Here is a 16158-nt window from a genome sequence, read left to right on the forward strand (position 1 = left end):
TTCTTTCTGGCTTTTTCCTGACATGTTATCATATCAAGCCTCCTACTCGATGCAAGAAGAATCAACCTGTACAGTTAGCTGCGTGATTTATAATCTCTCGAAAAAGACAGTCAAGGTTTGTAAAGGGCCGCCATGCGAGGTATATTCCAGGAGTTTGTCTTGAAAGAACGACGAATAGCTGCCTTATTACCAGCAAAAAAAAGGGTGGGGGGGGAAGAAAAAGGGAAAAAAAAAAGGAAAGAAACAGAGAGAGAAGAGAAATTAGACATACGTCCAACAATAAATTCCAAAAGCAATGTAATGTAGGGTATCCATGAACAATCCTTTCTAGAATGAAATGAATCATCATCGTCGTGCATAAAAGATAAGATACAGCACAGGAAAGGCCACCAGTTAGAAGAAAATCCGCAGAAAGGCAGCAAATTCAAATAAAAGGAAGATCCATCGAGCTGTATCGCTCGCCTGCCTCTTCGAACCTGAACTGATTTCGTATGTATTCATCAATGACGAGATCATCATAGACAGTCCAAAAGTCCCCGTCGCTAGGGGACGGGAATGCAGTGTTCTCGTGATCGTTATCATGCCTGGACGGCGTCATCACAAGGGCAGGAGCATTTCTCATAACTTATTCTTCGGAATCGATCGCGGTAGGCGCAGGTCCAGTTTGTCGAGCATGATTATGCGAAACAATTTGGAACATTTTCCTTGCCAGCACCTTGAAGACATCGCGGAACCTTCGCACCGTTGGCCAACGTTCCGCAACAACGAAGAGCACAGTGGAACACGATCGAATGTCGTCAAAGAGGGTTAAGTAGACGTTGACATTCTCTCTGTTCGCCCAGAGACAATACAACAGGGTCAATCCTGCTGTGAAAATGGAATGCGTTGCGAGCAGAATCCAACCCAGCTGTCTCCGTTAGTGTGATGTCTTGTAGAACTGGCAGATGTCCCCCGCTGCCCGAGCGCAGATTGTTAGGTATTTCGCCGTAGCAGGATCCAGGCGACCATGATATCGACGACATGACATGATGCGCCGCTGCAGTAACAAGCGAACCGCTTTGCTATGTTGAATCTTGAAAAATTCCGGCGTGTGGTAGATGGAGTAGTCATATGGATCCAAGTTCTTGGCCGCGTTGTAATCGGGAATGCGCTCCTGCCACACATCCAATTCGGCCTTCAGGTTGTCGATAACGTGATCGTGTGATCCATCTGCGAAACAAATTCCCAAATCGGCAGCATAGAGCTGGTGATGGATCTTGCTCTCCAGCCGCCGAAGATGACATATATGGATAAAAGAAGAAAGCGTCGTAATCGAGATGAAATCGGTACTGACTTCGGGAGAATCCTGAATCTGCTGAAGCGGCCGAATTCTTTCGGGGTCTTTAACATCGTCGTCGATATTCACGGGGAGCTAGCATGGATGTATCAGCACGAAGCATACTGAGTAACAGACTTAGTCTTACCCGCACATCAATCTCATGATCACCGACAATATGCCTAATAGCAGTAAGCAAGACAGAAACAAAAAAAATTGGTTGTCAAATGGCTATTAAATACCTCCGGATTCGCACCCCTAGACAAGTCTTGATGAAGCTGGGGAATCCGAGCTCAATTGCCTGAATCATATAAATGATAAACAGGTATGTTTTATCTGGCTGCGCGTCTTGTGATGACAGCCGTCGCTGGTTGTCGGCCTCATAAAACGAAATTTTATCCATGAAAGGATAGCGAAGGTAAACTCTGCTGAAAAATACCGAGACAAAGTTGTCCTCGACATCGGCTGGCCGTTCAGACGAGAGGTCTGTGGTGCTTGAATTATTATTATTGAGAGGTCTTATGGCAAGCTCGACGTCTGGCTCGAGATAGGGGATGTCAGAAGACTGAGACTGTAGGCGGCTTTCAAGATCTGCTACTTTTCTCTCCAGCTACTCCGTATACCTCAAAATCTCGGAATGGTTGACAGCAGCCATGCCGGCCGTGGGCCATTACATACAGCCTTGGAACTTAGCAGCCTTGTAGAATCTCTCCTGCACATGTATGTGGTTGCCTTACGGGTGCCTGCTTTCTGACAGGCTGCACAGGTCGGTGTGTGTGCATTACACTAAATCGTCAACCCAGGAATATTATCATAATCGTTATCAAACGGTATCTTGGTCGTCTCTTGCAGCGTTGATATGTGACTGAGGCGACTCTGGCTGGGAGAACGATGCTGGTGCAGCAATGACAGCATCCTCATCAGTGGATCTGGTATATGAGGAATAAATCAATACTGCAGATGCTGACATGCATCCAAGAAATACCTCATATACAGTACTGTACAGTACTTTGACCGTTAGAGATAACAGCATACTTGCCAACAGTCCCTTGCAATTGGCGCCCGCAGCCCAATTATGGTCTGTGCATGACAGCACGTGACGAAATCAACCTTATCACGCTTATGTCATCATTATCTACCTTCCTATTAAGGGTTAGTCAGGCTTGGCAGTCAGGTGCCTTCGTACCCGTGCTCCCGCCCCAACATCGTCCCGTGTTGGTGCGTTGCACCGTAACGTCCATTTTGACCACAACGTCCAATTTTGAATATTTCATCAATTTTCTCAACATCTAGACTAGTATCTAAATACATTAAATAGCGCATTAATATCTCCTGGATCCTGGCTATCTCCCTGAGTATTTTCAACAGTATCCGACCGTTGTGTAGTGGTGGGAATTGGCTTTGAAGGTTGGCGTTTCCGGACACGGGAAATAATCTTCTTTCGTTCAGCTTCAGCACGTTCAGCAACCTGACGATTTGCATCTTTAACTGTCAATGGCCCTATAGTAGGGATTCTTCTGCGAGATCTCTGAGAGCTTGGAGCGCGTGCACGCTCTAGATGTTGAGAGATATCGCTTTGAAGTTGGGCTGTCAATTCAGCTGTTTGTATAGCACTTTGAAAGACTCGGTCAAGACGGCGTGTAAAGCTTTGATCAAGGCTAGGATTTTCATTGACAAACTTATCCAGCTTCTGAATGCTCCGTCGCAGTGTACGAACTGTCTGGGGAGGAGAATTGGTTGAGATAGATTGAATTGATGGTGTTTTATCGCGTATATTTAGAACCGGAGATGGAGACCTTGCGTTGGCTAGAATGTCAAGTACTTTTGAAGGATTCCATGGATATATCCCCCGATCACTAAAGGCATCTCGGATTGTACGTTGTTTGAATGTATCCTGGCGAATTTGAGGGATATCACGAAGAAAGTCGGCCTTGTCCATAGTGGATATCCCCCACTGTATATTCTCATTGTTTTTCTTGCGAAAATAGTGTTTATAGGCCTGAAAGGGCTGACCATCAAGCGGCTGGACAAGATGGGTTGTATGAGGCACAAAACAGAAGGGTATAATGTTGTATTTCTCACAATAATTCAGAAAATTATATGTGAGATGGGATCCGTGGCCGTCCATAAGCAATAGTCTTGCATCAGTCTTAGAAACCCGCTTTTCTGTATGCTGATGGAAGTGCCTGATCCAATCCATTGCAATCTCATCTGTTGTATATCCTTTGGAAGCTGTAGCAATTCGATATTTGTCTGTATCCGCAAATCAGGAATTTGTTGATACCAACGTTCCAGTTGATATTCGCCCTTGAAGATGAAGTATGGAGGAAGGACAGTACCATCGGCCGCGATACATTCAATGGCTGTCAAGGATTCGTTTGTCTCGCTAGTTGCAATGCCTCGGGAGGCTCGTATAGGGTTGGAAGTGACGACTTTTTGAGATTTCCCCTGCCCTAATTGAAAGCCAGTTTCATCAAAGTTATATATATTCTTTGGTGGAATCCGGGCTATATATGGCTCCAAGAGATCAAACCAATGTGTCAGAATACCAATATCTTCTGCCCCTAGTCGATCTTTCTCAATTGGCTTCTGTTTGATAAGATGTAGGTCGTCAGGAAGGCGCTGAATAAACCGATATACCCAGGTTTCCCCTACGCGCGGAGCCGGCTTGGATACAGATAACACATTCCTCTGCAAAATCTGGTTTGCACAGCACTCTATCATCTTTGGGGTAGGCGGCGAATGTAGGGAATCAAGCTGTCGAATCCAGCGAATAATTGCCTTCTCTTGCTGGTCATCTAATACCTTATTGCGCGGGATTTTGGCGGTTCTTGGTGGCCGACCCTTGAAGCGTTCGTGAAGCCGTTTGCGAGGCACGTCGAATTCTCGCGCCAACGCAGAGATATTTGGCTTTTTTTGACATGAAGCCTTTTTTAAGGCCTCCTGGATTCGGGATTCGATTTTATCTGGCGATTTTGGCATTGTGGTGAGGTAGAAAATTGATGAAATATTCAAAATTGGACGTTGTGGTCAAAATGGACGTTACGGTGCAACGCACCAACACGGGACGATGTTGGGGCGGGAGCACGGGTACTGTACCTGCCACATTGGGAAACTCGGACCATCAACCTTACCCTTTTCCAACCAAACTCAAGAAAATTAATGACTACATATCTGCAACACAACGTAAATTGTTCGTATCAACTTAGGAACAAAGTATAGAAGCTTCATATCATATCATATAAAGTCTTATTAATCCTGAATCTAAAAATAAAGCTCCGATCACCACCATCGATCGATCGATCGATCGGCACGCAGAGGGCAAGAGAAATATATATATATATAAATATCTACAGCAAAGGATCTATTTAGGCAGTGACGCATGCTCTGCCTGAGAGTGTGTATGTAATGTAGCCCTACTCCTTACTTTCACGCAAATATGGAGTTTTTTTTTTGGTGTTCCTAACAGGTATACTATCCGTCAGAATTTGCTTCCTCCGATTGAAATTGTGCTGTAGTTGTCAAGATTTGTCATTATGACTTCAATAAATTAACCAATCAATCTGCCCTTGGGAACACAGCTAGCATTTCTGCCATCTGAATGATGAAAAAAAAAGAAAAAGAAAAAAAGAAAGAAAGCTGCCCCCAGCTGACTACCTAGAACCTGTCTATTACTGTACTGTACTTCATGAACCCTGCAGTAGCAATGAATGGTGGTTACATGTCTAATTAACAATAATGATAACATAACCCCTTTGAATCTTTTATTACATGTACTGTACAGAATAATATTAGAAGGGCGAAGAAATACACACTTTCAGCAAAGATATATATTTTTCGATTTATATGACCTCTAGTCCTCTACTTCCAACTTTGTATCGATCAACTGCACTCTAGGCAAACCTGCACCGGAAGATCTAGATATGGACACAATACAAATACTATTTTCATACTCTAATACACATACAGTATACAACGTCCAGACACTATACAGATAGTACATATACTATACTTCATTCTATCTTCAGCAATATTCTTTCTACTCCTCAGCAACCTACTCACTCGGCTGCTCCTGCTGACTCTGTTCAGCAATGGCATTGCTCAGCTGACCCAATTTCTCCTGAGCCCGATTCTTGGCGTCTTCGGAGACACGGGGGTTCTTGGTCGCGCTGTTCGAGAGGGAGAATGTCAGGTCAGCATGCGCAAGCTCACAAGGTGTATGCATAGCACTGAACAAGGTGCGACTCACGCCTTCAAACCTCCCTGCACCCGGTTCGGCTCCTTGGTCGGGTTCCGCATCGCGTACAGATCCTGTCTCGGCTGGTCACCGCCCAGCTGGTTGTCTAGCACGTCTTTTGCATTGTTTTTGGCGTCGTCCGAGACACGGGGGTTGTTGAGAGTGCTGTTGCATCAGTTAGTTATCAATGAACATTAATATCTCTATTTTGTATTTTCAACAACATACGCTTTGTAGCCGCGCATCGCATTGACGCGGTCTTCTGGCGAAGGGCCGGCCGGGTCCATATCCTCGAATGGAGCAGACATGCTGATAATATGAGAAATAAATGCCTGTCAGCTACAAATGACGATGAAATAGTATCACTTGAAGCAGTCCCGAACGAGCAGTCGTCAAAGCAATCGTGAGGGTCTTTGACAATTTTGGAAAAAGTTCAGCGACCACCACACTTTTATGAGAAGTGCCACTTGCTCAGCCACCGTGTGTGGCCAACCGTCGGAAAGGTCATCACGGCGTCACATCGTCGTCATGAAGACTTCATCCTATTCTTTGGTTGTGTACGGCTCACAGGTTCATAATCAAGCCATTGCGCCAAGTTCTGGCCTCTACGTTGATAACGATAATCGACGCTCTTATCAATCGAGCGTTAAGATCGATAAGAACAGAGCCTGGTCTTTTTCAGATCTTTCGTCATGACCAGTTCATGGCCTTACTTGACCGGCTCAGACCTTCTAAATGAAAGATATACTGGCCATCTCAGCTTATTTATCAAGAGATAAGGCAGCCGGTTTGATCGATCACCAGTCTTGTCGTTCACAGTAGCTAGTTAATTGGCGGAAGCCTTGCCGCCGGATGACGTCCTGAGAAGCTTAATCGCACCATCTCACCCTCCAACAGCACAACTGATGTCAATATTGCGTTGGGGTGCCGTTGGAGGCGGACACATAAATACTGCGTGACGAACGACATCATCATCGTGGAACTTTCACCTGCCATCTTGTCACTCGATTCTCACACTGTACAGTAAGTAAATCACATCGCAGCTATCAGAACATCATGTCGAATCCCGAGGAAAGAGAGGCCGAAGACCGCTACGAGGCGGAGAATGACCTTTCTCCCGTGCCGGGCACGCCGCCGCCGGACGACTCGTACGTGCGCGACACGAACCCCAACTGGACGAACAGGGTACAGCCGGACGATGCGCCTTACGACGATCCGGTGCAGCCGCCGTATTCCAACTCGGATGAGCAGCTAGGTAAGTGTCTGCTGAAATCAAGGCACAGCAGCGACTAACCGGCTACAGAACAAGATGAGAAAGAGGCGATCGACCCGTCCAACATCATCCAGGGCGACCGGCTCCGACACGCGAAGCCTCGCACGGCCAACCGGTACAACGAGGGTCCGGCCGAGGACGACCTGCCCGAGGACGTGCGAGACGGGCTCCAAGGCCGGTCGGCGGTCCGACGGGTGATGCAGTAAGGCGGCTTCGCCCATTAGTCATCTTGCCTGGAGCCCGTATATACGATACGCTGTATAATACCCCTGAAACAACAGACGGTGGGGAGACTTGGGATGACGGTGGAGGAGGGGATGAGGAGGAGTTCACGGATCAAGAAACGGAACATTTTGTACTGTACATCGTGATTAGCCTGTAAAAATAGAGACGACTCGGTATCTAATATTAAAGTATACCAAGCTATGCCGCTAGCAGCTGTCATGCAGCAAGCTGACGCGTCTAGAACAAGGACGATGAAGATCGTCATCTGCCGCGTGAGGCTGCTTACGTAATGCAGTGTTTGCCCTGTTTGCCTCGGCAGTCACGGGCTGCTGTGCGTCGGCAAAACTCGCCAGACAAGGAAGACCGTCCGTAGAGTTACACTTTCGACGCCCCCTGACGGTTGCATCGGCAACTCTCGCCTCCCGAGAGCTAGCTTGGTAGTCAAACTCTAAAGTCGAGAGCCTGGCGAGGATCGAGACTTGGAGGGATGGTACAGGGAGAGATCAGACCCATCGCCGTCTCCAGCGGGATGGGAATCTTCTCGATCGATATGACCCGTGGAACGGATTGCTGACGCTTTGACCGGTGGAACAGGTGGCTTGTGTCATCAATCAGAGCATTCTGGGGGAAATTGACAGGAGGAGTGAGCAGGACCAGAGACTGGCGATTGGCTCGATTGGATTCGCGGAATACAAATCTTTATGATATGTGAAATTGCACTCGCATAACTGTGGTGTCACTGTGGACGAGTCCGCTGGATCCGGCCCGTACAGTTGTATGTCCAGTGTTGCGTGGCTTGCCGTGCAGCCGGTGTAAGAGGCAGGATCCCGGCATCCACCCCGTGACGCTGCTCATTGGCCAAGTTCTAAAAAAGAAATGACAGGTCTGGTTGGCTGCTGCATAAAATAATGAAGGAGGACGCCTTCTCATCGCAGCCAATCAGCGGTGTGGCGGTGTTGGCAGTGGCCAGTCGCGTTGCAATGCCTGAGGACAGAAAACGATTGGCGGAAGGCTCGCTGTTAGTCATGCAGGTCAGGTGACTCGTGGCAACCGCATGCCGTGACTGGAATGTGCGGTTGCAAAGGACGAGTTGTGTTGCTGTGCGTATCTGTATCTGCATATCAGAAAGGCTCTTCTAGAAGAGCCTGTGGCTGATGCGTCGTGTGGGACTCGAGCCCTCCAGAAGACGCCGGCCCACGCCGTCGCCTTCACCACGGAGGTTATTTTTGCTTATCGGGCTGCTGCCGGATCGGCGTTCTTTTTATGGCACGCCAAGGACCTTAAGCACCCAACCTTAGTAGCTAGCATGGCCGTCATTCCGTGGTACAGTGGGAGGAAGCAGCACCAGAAATCAGAAGAACGACCTGGATGATGATCCTGCGAGGAACATCGCTGAGGCCGCCGTGCAGAGTGAATAGCAAATGCCTCTGCAGACAAGGAGCTGTTTCATGTTTCGCAGAGTGGCCCCCGCGAGCCCCCAGGATCGCAGCCAGGCCCAATGAGTCGCGCGCATGCCAGGCGCTGGCCAGGTCGCTGGTCTGGACTCGCAGTTCTGCTCCACATCAACGTCGCCTCGGAACGCCGGTTGGCGCCACGCCTTCGTCCTTCACGCCGCCCCCGCCAGGAACACGCATCGCCAGCCAGTGCTGCGCTGTCGTCCAGGCACCGCATTGCAGTGATTCGCACAGGGCCAGCAGCCTGGCCACGCTGCTGCAACACCATCGCTGGTTCAGATGGAGCCGTCGACGCCTGCCCGACGTGATGCCGAACCCAGGGTCGCCAGCTCTCCACGCCGGGCCAGGCCACATGCGCCCAGGCACAGATAGATATCTCGTTGCTCCCTCACATTCCTGCGCTGTCTTGTCTTCTGTCACTCCCCAGAGTCCTCCAGCTGATCCGGCAGTCACTTCACTCCTTCTGCAGGGCTGTCGCTCATTCCTCTCCCGCATTCCGATCTCGCATGGTCGCTCCACGCTCTCTTTGATCCAAAACATCCACTGTTGTCGTTCGTTGTCTGATTCTTTGTTTGTTCGACTTAAGCCTGTAACAGACCGCTGGATCGCTCTGTGTTTCGTCTTTCGCCCACCATGCCTTCGTCTTCGCGACTGCTGAGCCTGGGCGCGCTCGCCCTCTCGTCGTCGCTCGCTCGCCCGGCGCTGGCCACGACCCAGTACACCGTGGTCAACAGCTTCGCTGGCCAGGACTTCTTCAATAACTTTGCTTTTTCGACAGAAGCTGATCCCACCCATGGGTTTGTGCCCCAAACACCGTCGTTTCTGCAGCGTGGTGGCTGACGACCAGCAGATTCGTGCAATACGTCGACCAGGCCACGGCCCAGAGCCTCGGCCTCATCAACGTGACCCCCAGCGGCAGCGTGTACATTGGCGTCGACCACATCTCCACGCTGTCGCCCAGCGACCAGGGCCGCAAGTCGGTGCGCATTACGTCCAATGTCGGCTTCGATCAGGGTCTCCTCATCGCCGACATCCAGCACATGCCCGGCAGCATCTGCGGTGTGTGGCCGGCCTTCTGGACGACGGGCAACCAGTGGCCCGAGGATGGTGAAATCGGTAGGTTCTCCGCAACCTTGTGTGAAGGAGGCAGGACTAATGCGATTCCTTTCCAGACATCATCGAGGGTGTCAACCAGCAGGCCACCAACGAGATGGTCCTCCACACCCAGGGCCAGTGCACCATCACCAACCCGAAGCAGACCGGCACCCTGACGTCGGCGGACTGCTCGCTGTCGTCGGGCACGACCGGCTGCGTGGTTCAGGGCACCGCCAACACGTACGGCACCGGCTTCAACAGCATCAACGGCGGTGTGTATGCTCTGCTGTGGACCGACGAGGCCATCAAGATCTGGTTCTTCCCGCGCAGCGCCATCCCGGAGTCCATCACCAGCGGCAACCCCAACCCGGACGAGTTCGGCACCCCGCTGGCCGACTTTGAGGGCACCTGCGACATCGGCAAGGAGTTCCAGACTCAGAAGCTTGTTTTCGACACCACGTTCTGCGGTGACTGGGCTGGCGGCGTCTACGGATCCTCGGGCTGCCCCATGAGCCAGCCGAACAACGCCGTGGGCAGCTGCGTTGACTACGTGGCCTCCAACCCGTCCGCATTCACTGAGGCCTACTGGGAGATCAACTCGATCAAGATCTACCAACAGACCAACAACAGCGCTCCCAGCTCCTCGGCCCTCGCCAGCCGCACTGTCGCCAGCTCTGCGGTCGCTTCGTCCGTGCCTGCGGATGCCGGCTCTTCCACTCCGGCTGCGGTGACCCCTTTCAGCAGCACGGCCGCTGCCTCGTCCAAGGAGACTGCTACCACCGTGATTGTCACCTCGTACGTTGACGTCTGCCCGGAGGGTTTCACGACCAAGACCATCACCCACACGGCCACCTACTGCCCGGAGGAGGTCACTTCGGGCATTGCGCCGGGCTTCACGACCAAGACGACCGTCTGCACTGCTTGCGGTCCCGCCCCGACCACGGTGACTCTGACTGTTCCGGCCTCGTCGGTTACTGCGACCGCCACTCCTGCCGCGACTTCTTTCACCTCTGCCCAGGCCGTCCCTGGCTCGGCTACCACTTTCGTGAGCGTTCCTGTGCCGACTGGCAGTGGCAGCACTGGTAGCGGCAGCACTGGCTCTGGCGCTGGCTCCAGCTCTGCTTCTGGCTCTGCTTCTGGCTCTGCTCCTAGCTCTGGCTCCAGCTCCGGCTCCTCTGGCTACGGCTCTGGCGCCAGCTCCTCTGTCGCTGTTCCTCCCGTCGTCTCTCCCTCTGCTCCAGCTGGCTCCGCTCCCTATCCCGCCAGCAACGGCACCGCGTCCTCTCCTTCTGGCGCCGCCCCTGTTGCTTCCGGCTGGGGCTCGGCCTCGAAGACGGGCGCTGCCGGCGTCGGCTCTGTCGCGACGCCTTCCAGCAAGAGCTCCTCGTCGGTGCCGCCGGTCTTCACCGGCGCTGCCAACAAGGTCTCTGCTGGTTTGACTGGAGCCGTTGCGGCCGTTGCCCTTGCCCTGTTGGCATGAACATGAAATAAAATGAACATTGGAATGAAGAATATGAATTGACCAACAATCGTTCGTTCGTTCAATTCTTCTTCTTCTTTTTGTTTAGTTTATTTCTTTACTTTTATTTTTTCTTTCATTTGACTTCGTTGGTTTGACTGTACCAAGTACAAGACGGGACAAGACAAGGTCAAAAAAACAGAACCAAACCAACGTAGCCACTTTTTTTTTGTTTACATGTAAGAAATTTTTTCTTATTTTTGTTATTTTGGAATTTTCAGTTCAGTCACAGGGCAAGCAAGCAAACAAAATAGCAAGAAAAAAAAAAGCAATGGGCTGCATGTAAGTAGGTACCTTTTTTTCCCCTTGAATTGGCGATAGACTTGGAAATTTTTTGTTTGTCATTATTTTTGTCATTATTTTTGGCCTTTTTTTTGTGTGTGTTCGCTCGTTGGGAAAAAAGGCAAGGGAAAATAAATTGTCAATAACTTGCTTTAAGTTACTTTACGCTTAATCAATCTGGACAGTGGACAACAGTCAAGGGGAATAAAATGAAAAATAGAGTATAAGTGAAACAAAAATAAATAAATTGACACAAGCACAAGTCCTGGAATAGTATGTAGTACAATATACAAGTTACTACCTATGGCCACATACGTATACCTCCAGCATATGGTGTTCAGTGAGTTCACTTACTTACTTTACCTTGGCTATCTATCTATCTATCTATGACATGACCTGAAATAATTGAGAGAACATACAAACAGTGCGATTCATTCCTCATTCATTACTAGTATAGTATGCGCTATAAATAGTCGTTTGGGCATTAGAAATAGACATGGGCAACAATATTTAAAATTATGGCTAGTTTACACTTCTGCAAGCTTCTAAATAAAGGCCACAATTTGGATAAGTGTGATCAAATCATAAATGCTGCTCTAGACAGAAACTGTGGTTGCTTATGATCAGATCAACATAGGCAATTCACTTGTGGGTTTAGAAACGCATAAATGAGATTATGCTCTTTCTCCTTATCTACTTTTCAAAAGGTTTGCTGGTCTCAATGGTTCCATATTAAGGTGGGAGACACCTCTAAGCTTAAGCAATTGAGCAAGATCTGCCTACCCAAGGAAAGCTACTTGTTTGAATCCCAAAGTGCTGTTGGCAGAGAATGGTCAGGTAAATATAATGCTAGCATTTTGTTATGGAGATCTAAGTTATGCGTGCTTTGAGATCAGAATTCCAAAACCATGTGTGATTCTCCAACCAAAATTGACTGGAGGATGTATTTTGTGAGAATTACAACGCTGTAGAACTCCCAAGGGAACATGGGGACCTCTGGAACCCTGACAAGCATGCGATGTATGACTCATAGGTTACTATTTTGAGAATAAATGCATGACTTACGTCATAATTGATTCTAGCTAAGCGGCAGCTACGCCAGGTTGCTGGCTATTTTACTACTCTCCTTAGCTTCTGCAAGCTGTCTCTGGCTGTACTTTGCTCCTGCTGCGTTCGGTCACATGGTACGTTAAAGCAGCCATGCTGCCCGAGCAGAACTAAACCGGTTGCGAACTATGTTTAATTTGGGGCACGAGTATATGAGGTACTTAGGTAGGTTGTTTGCATGGGAGTGTGTAACGTAACCTTAATTAGTACCTACCTACATATCAGGTATCTACCTATCTAGGTATCTAGGTAGGTACCTAGGTACCAGGTACCTAGTTACCTAGTATCTACATTCTTTTTCTTTCTCCCTCAGATTGGTCACTGTCGATTCTCGTCATGTAGCTACAACTGCCCTTTTTTTTTCCACTAAAACTATGTTTATCGCTAACGCGCCTAGCTCCAAGCTCCACAGATGGAATCAGGAATCAGGGGGTAGTGAGTTGCGTTGCGTTCTGCAGGTTCTTCCATGGAAGATTAGGGAAGTTTGTTTTTTATTTTTGATTCGTATCTGTCGAGGTCTCTGAGAGGTTGGTGATGGAGAGGATGTGGAGTTTACAATTACTTCGGTCCTTTTGAACGAGATTGAGATTTGGTTAGAATATAGTTACAAGCAGGATCCTGGATTACATAAACAAAGTTTTTTTTTGCCATTTCGCGAGTAATCTCATTCATTAAAGGAAGAAATTCCTTGCATATTTCACTACCATCCATCTCATAATACGTGACAGTCTCCCACTGGTCCTACTGATAACTAGGTCATCTCTCCTGCTATTTAGTCACCTCCATCAGATTGGATCATGACCATCCACATATGAAGGGTCGTGATCCCACACGACTTCGTCCGGCCCTGGCGAATACACCATCTTGTCGGCATCCTCGGACACCATATTCTCATACGCCCAGTCCAGCATCCCCTGGAAGTCGCGACACTTGTGCGGCGTGTTCATGTACGGGTACGGATGGCCCTCGCGACCCCGCACCCAACGGTATCCGATGAGCCCCGGGTCGGCATTGCACATGAGCATCTGTCGCAGAATCTCGATGCAGTGGTATAGATGTCTCTCGAGCTCGTCCGGCGGGTCTGAGAACTCCCAGCCTTTGTCCTTGTAGTACGGATAGTTGAGCCAGGCGGCCTTGCGGAGGAAATTCTGCAGCAGTAGCTCAGCCTCCACTTCCTTTCTGTCATCTACCTGCCATTCTCACCACACAGTGAAGCTGGTGCGTCACCTCCAGAGACGCCATGTAGTATCCACTGTTCTTGTATCCTGGAGGAATGCGCACATCGCCCTTGCGCAAACCAGCCTTGAGAGCTTCTTCTTCGGGGACTCCGACAACACCCACTAGCAGAAGTTAGACAATTCACCCTCGATCTGAAGGTCCACTCACTGTCGTATGCAATGTGACTCCATGCCGCATCGAGCTCTGGGCTTGGAGGACCGCGGTAGATAGACGGCCAATCGAGAGTGCCATTGTTCCTGACGAGATGCAGATGGGTATTGATGTCTTTGGTCACAGGACCTAAAAGAGCTCATGATTAACGGTGCTTATGCATGAAAGGAATAGAGCGCATATTTGAAACGAGGTATATATGCAGGATTGGTCGTTGCACCCTGGCTCAATGCACAACATATTCCACAGAAAAGCTCTTTGACTGGGAAGATAACAATTGGCAGTTGGACTTTGAGTGAGACAAAAGAAAGAAAACACTGCAAGAAAGGAGAGATAAGTGATTGTAAATCTTACTGTAAAAGGTGCTCCGTTTGAAGCAAAAGTCATCAGCCCTGGCCATATGCGCAATATTGACCACAGTGATAATAAAGCCGACCAGAAGCATGAACAGGCCAACACAAAATATCGAAGGAATCCACTTCACGCGACGTGGTGCACGCGGGACAGCTTCACCCATGGTGGCTTCCTTGTCCTCGCCTGGCAGCAGACCCTCCATGTCTTCCATGTTTTCTCCAGAGTCAGAGGAACTAGTCTTGACAACTTTCCCCTCACTTGAGAAGTGAAAGGTAGGCATGTTTCAGGGCACTGTCCGTTTTGTTCTCAAGGATTGGTAGAGGAGAGATGATTCTGAACGATGGAGGAGAGATGGTGCCGCCTTTTTGATGTAGAAATCGGCAGGAAGGGTCCCGGGCACGTGGTAAGTTGGGACCGTTGGGTGTTTACTGCAGACTTGCTGCGAGTCACCACCAAAGCATTGTCCAGGCAGGCGGTGCAGACAATGTTCAGGGGTCAAGAGGTGAGTATGTGATTACTTGACAATAAACAAAGAAACCCTGGGCCACTATCTTAGTAACTGCCTATTATGGCAAACGGCCAAAAGAAATGCCCCGCATGGGCACATTTCGCCCAGATATGGAAATCTAGTTTAGATACACGTCATGAACTATAGAATGTGGCACAAACGGCTCACAAGCAGTCATTCCCAGAAGCGAGGAGTTTTTCGTGTAACAGGCTGGAAAAAAGAGAAGCTAGCCCTTGCGTAGAATGAGGCAGTTTGTATACAGACACCGGGTAGGATCTGTTTGATCGAGTATTCGTCTAATCATCCTCGTTTCCTTCCTTATATGCTATATGGCTCCTATTCAAAGTATAATGTAATGCATCAAACACCTATAGAACGGCTAATAATGAAGGCACGAGGGGGATTGTCTCTCCACAGCCAGTCTAGACCGAGACCTGTTTCGTTTGACCTCATGCTACCACACCTGTTTCTTCTGTCCTTTGTAGCAGATTAGACTGGTCTAGAATGCTGGTCCTAGAATGCTGATCTTGACTGCGAGTCGCACAGAATGTTGGCCGGATCACATCGTACTCATCCAACCGGAGAAATCTCTCATCAATGCCTCTCGAGACACATATCTGCCGGGTAGAAAACTCGTCGCTGGCAGATCCAATCAAGGCATTATGCGACGAATGTGATACCTCCAGACTCTGCGACTGAATTGACCAAAGAGAGCATCTAGGGGAATTTCCTGCTTAGGAATTTCGGGCGATATCGCTCTCCCATCACGAACATTCCTCGAACAAAGGCCATTTCTCGCGGTCACGAGGTGGAGGTGCACGTCTCTGCTCTTCGCTTAATGCCTTCCCCCGCCTTCCCTTGCTATAAAAACCTCCCCTATCGCTCAAATTTCTCTTTCTTTTTCTTCCCTCCTCACCTCACTCATCCTCTCTTGTTTGTCTACTCCAGTTGATCATTACCAACTTCATCAACTTGAACCTCATCCATCTCATATTGATAACACAATCAACTTGCTTCCATCTTCCAAGCAGTCAACATGCTTTCCAAGTACCTTGCCTTCACTACCTTGATGGCCTTGGCTGTCGCCCTCCCTGTCACCCCATCTGGTATGATGTACTGATGTAAACACATTGTAATGCACCAGCTGATTGTGATATGCAGGCTCTGAGACTGCGGGGGTTGAGATCCCTGACTCTAGCATCTCTGTTAATCTTCCTCCTGCCAACGTCAACAAGCGTGAGGTTGAGAACACTGATTCTGACATCTCCATTAATCTTCCTCCTGTCAATGTTGACAAGCGTGCTGTGGCATTCTATGTTGCATCAAAGGATGACCCCAATGTTGCCAAACGTGCTGTTGCGTTCTACGTTGCTCCCAAGGAGGGTGCCAATGTTGACAAC

The 16158-nt window shown here is 49.1% G+C and overlaps 6 protein-coding genes across 6 annotated transcripts; 3 read left to right on the forward strand and 3 right to left on the reverse strand.

The window, feature by feature from the left end:
• Positions 1-625: 625 nt before the first annotated feature.
• On the reverse strand, positions 626-4297 carry T310_3806 (uncharacterized protein; the record flags this gene model as incomplete). The annotated part of the gene is made up of 9 exons (XM_013473327.1): positions 626-907; positions 1055-1411; positions 1464-1497; positions 1558-1886; positions 1994-2073; positions 2351-2395; positions 2502-2604; positions 2682-3547; positions 3655-4297. The coding sequence occupies 9 exons, from the start codon at positions 4295-4297 to the stop codon at positions 626-628; spliced, it is 2739 nt and encodes a 912-aa protein (XP_013328781.1).
• An 871-nt stretch (positions 4298-5168) lies between these two features.
• On the reverse strand, positions 5169-5860 carry T310_3807 (Conidiation protein Con-6; the record flags this gene model as incomplete). Its single annotated transcript, XM_013473328.1, has 5 exons — positions 5169-5232; positions 5283-5301; positions 5378-5544; positions 5622-5717; positions 5781-5860. The coding sequence occupies 5 exons, from the start codon at positions 5858-5860 to the stop codon at positions 5169-5171; spliced, it is 426 nt and encodes a 141-aa protein (XP_013328782.1).
• A 748-nt stretch (positions 5861-6608) lies between these two features.
• Positions 6609-7031, forward strand: T310_3808 (uncharacterized protein; the record flags this gene model as incomplete). The annotated part of the gene is made up of 2 exons (XM_013473329.1): positions 6609-6807; positions 6856-7031. The coding sequence occupies 2 exons, from the start codon at positions 6609-6611 to the stop codon at positions 7029-7031; spliced, it is 375 nt and encodes a 124-aa protein (XP_013328783.1).
• A 2106-nt stretch (positions 7032-9137) lies between these two features.
• T310_3809 (uncharacterized protein) lies at positions 9138-11079 on the forward strand (the record flags this gene model as incomplete). Its single annotated transcript, XM_013473330.1, has 3 exons — positions 9138-9301; positions 9355-9620; positions 9677-11079. 3 exons carry the CDS (start codon positions 9138-9140, stop codon positions 11077-11079), a joined length of 1833 nt encoding a protein of 610 aa, XP_013328784.1.
• Positions 11080-13292: 2213 nt separating this feature from the next.
• On the reverse strand, positions 13293-14530 carry T310_3810 (uncharacterized protein; the record flags this gene model as incomplete). Its single annotated transcript, XM_013473331.1, has 4 exons — positions 13293-13697; positions 13735-13847; positions 13894-14025; positions 14251-14530. The coding sequence occupies 4 exons, from the start codon at positions 14528-14530 to the stop codon at positions 13293-13295; spliced, it is 930 nt and encodes a 309-aa protein (XP_013328785.1).
• A 1264-nt stretch (positions 14531-15794) lies between these two features.
• Positions 15795-16158, forward strand: T310_3811 (uncharacterized protein; the record flags this gene model as incomplete). Its single annotated transcript, XM_013473332.1, has 2 exons — positions 15795-15864; positions 15920-16158. Coding segments are annotated over 2 exons (309 nt in total), but the record flags the coding sequence as incomplete, so codon positions are not given.

Source organism: Rasamsonia emersonii (assembly GCF_000968595.1).
Source record: "Rasamsonia emersonii CBS 393.64 chromosome Unknown ctg1118621760085, whole genome shotgun sequence".
In the NCBI taxonomy this organism is placed as follows: Eukaryota; Fungi; Ascomycota; class Eurotiomycetes; order Eurotiales; family Trichocomaceae; genus Rasamsonia; species Rasamsonia emersonii.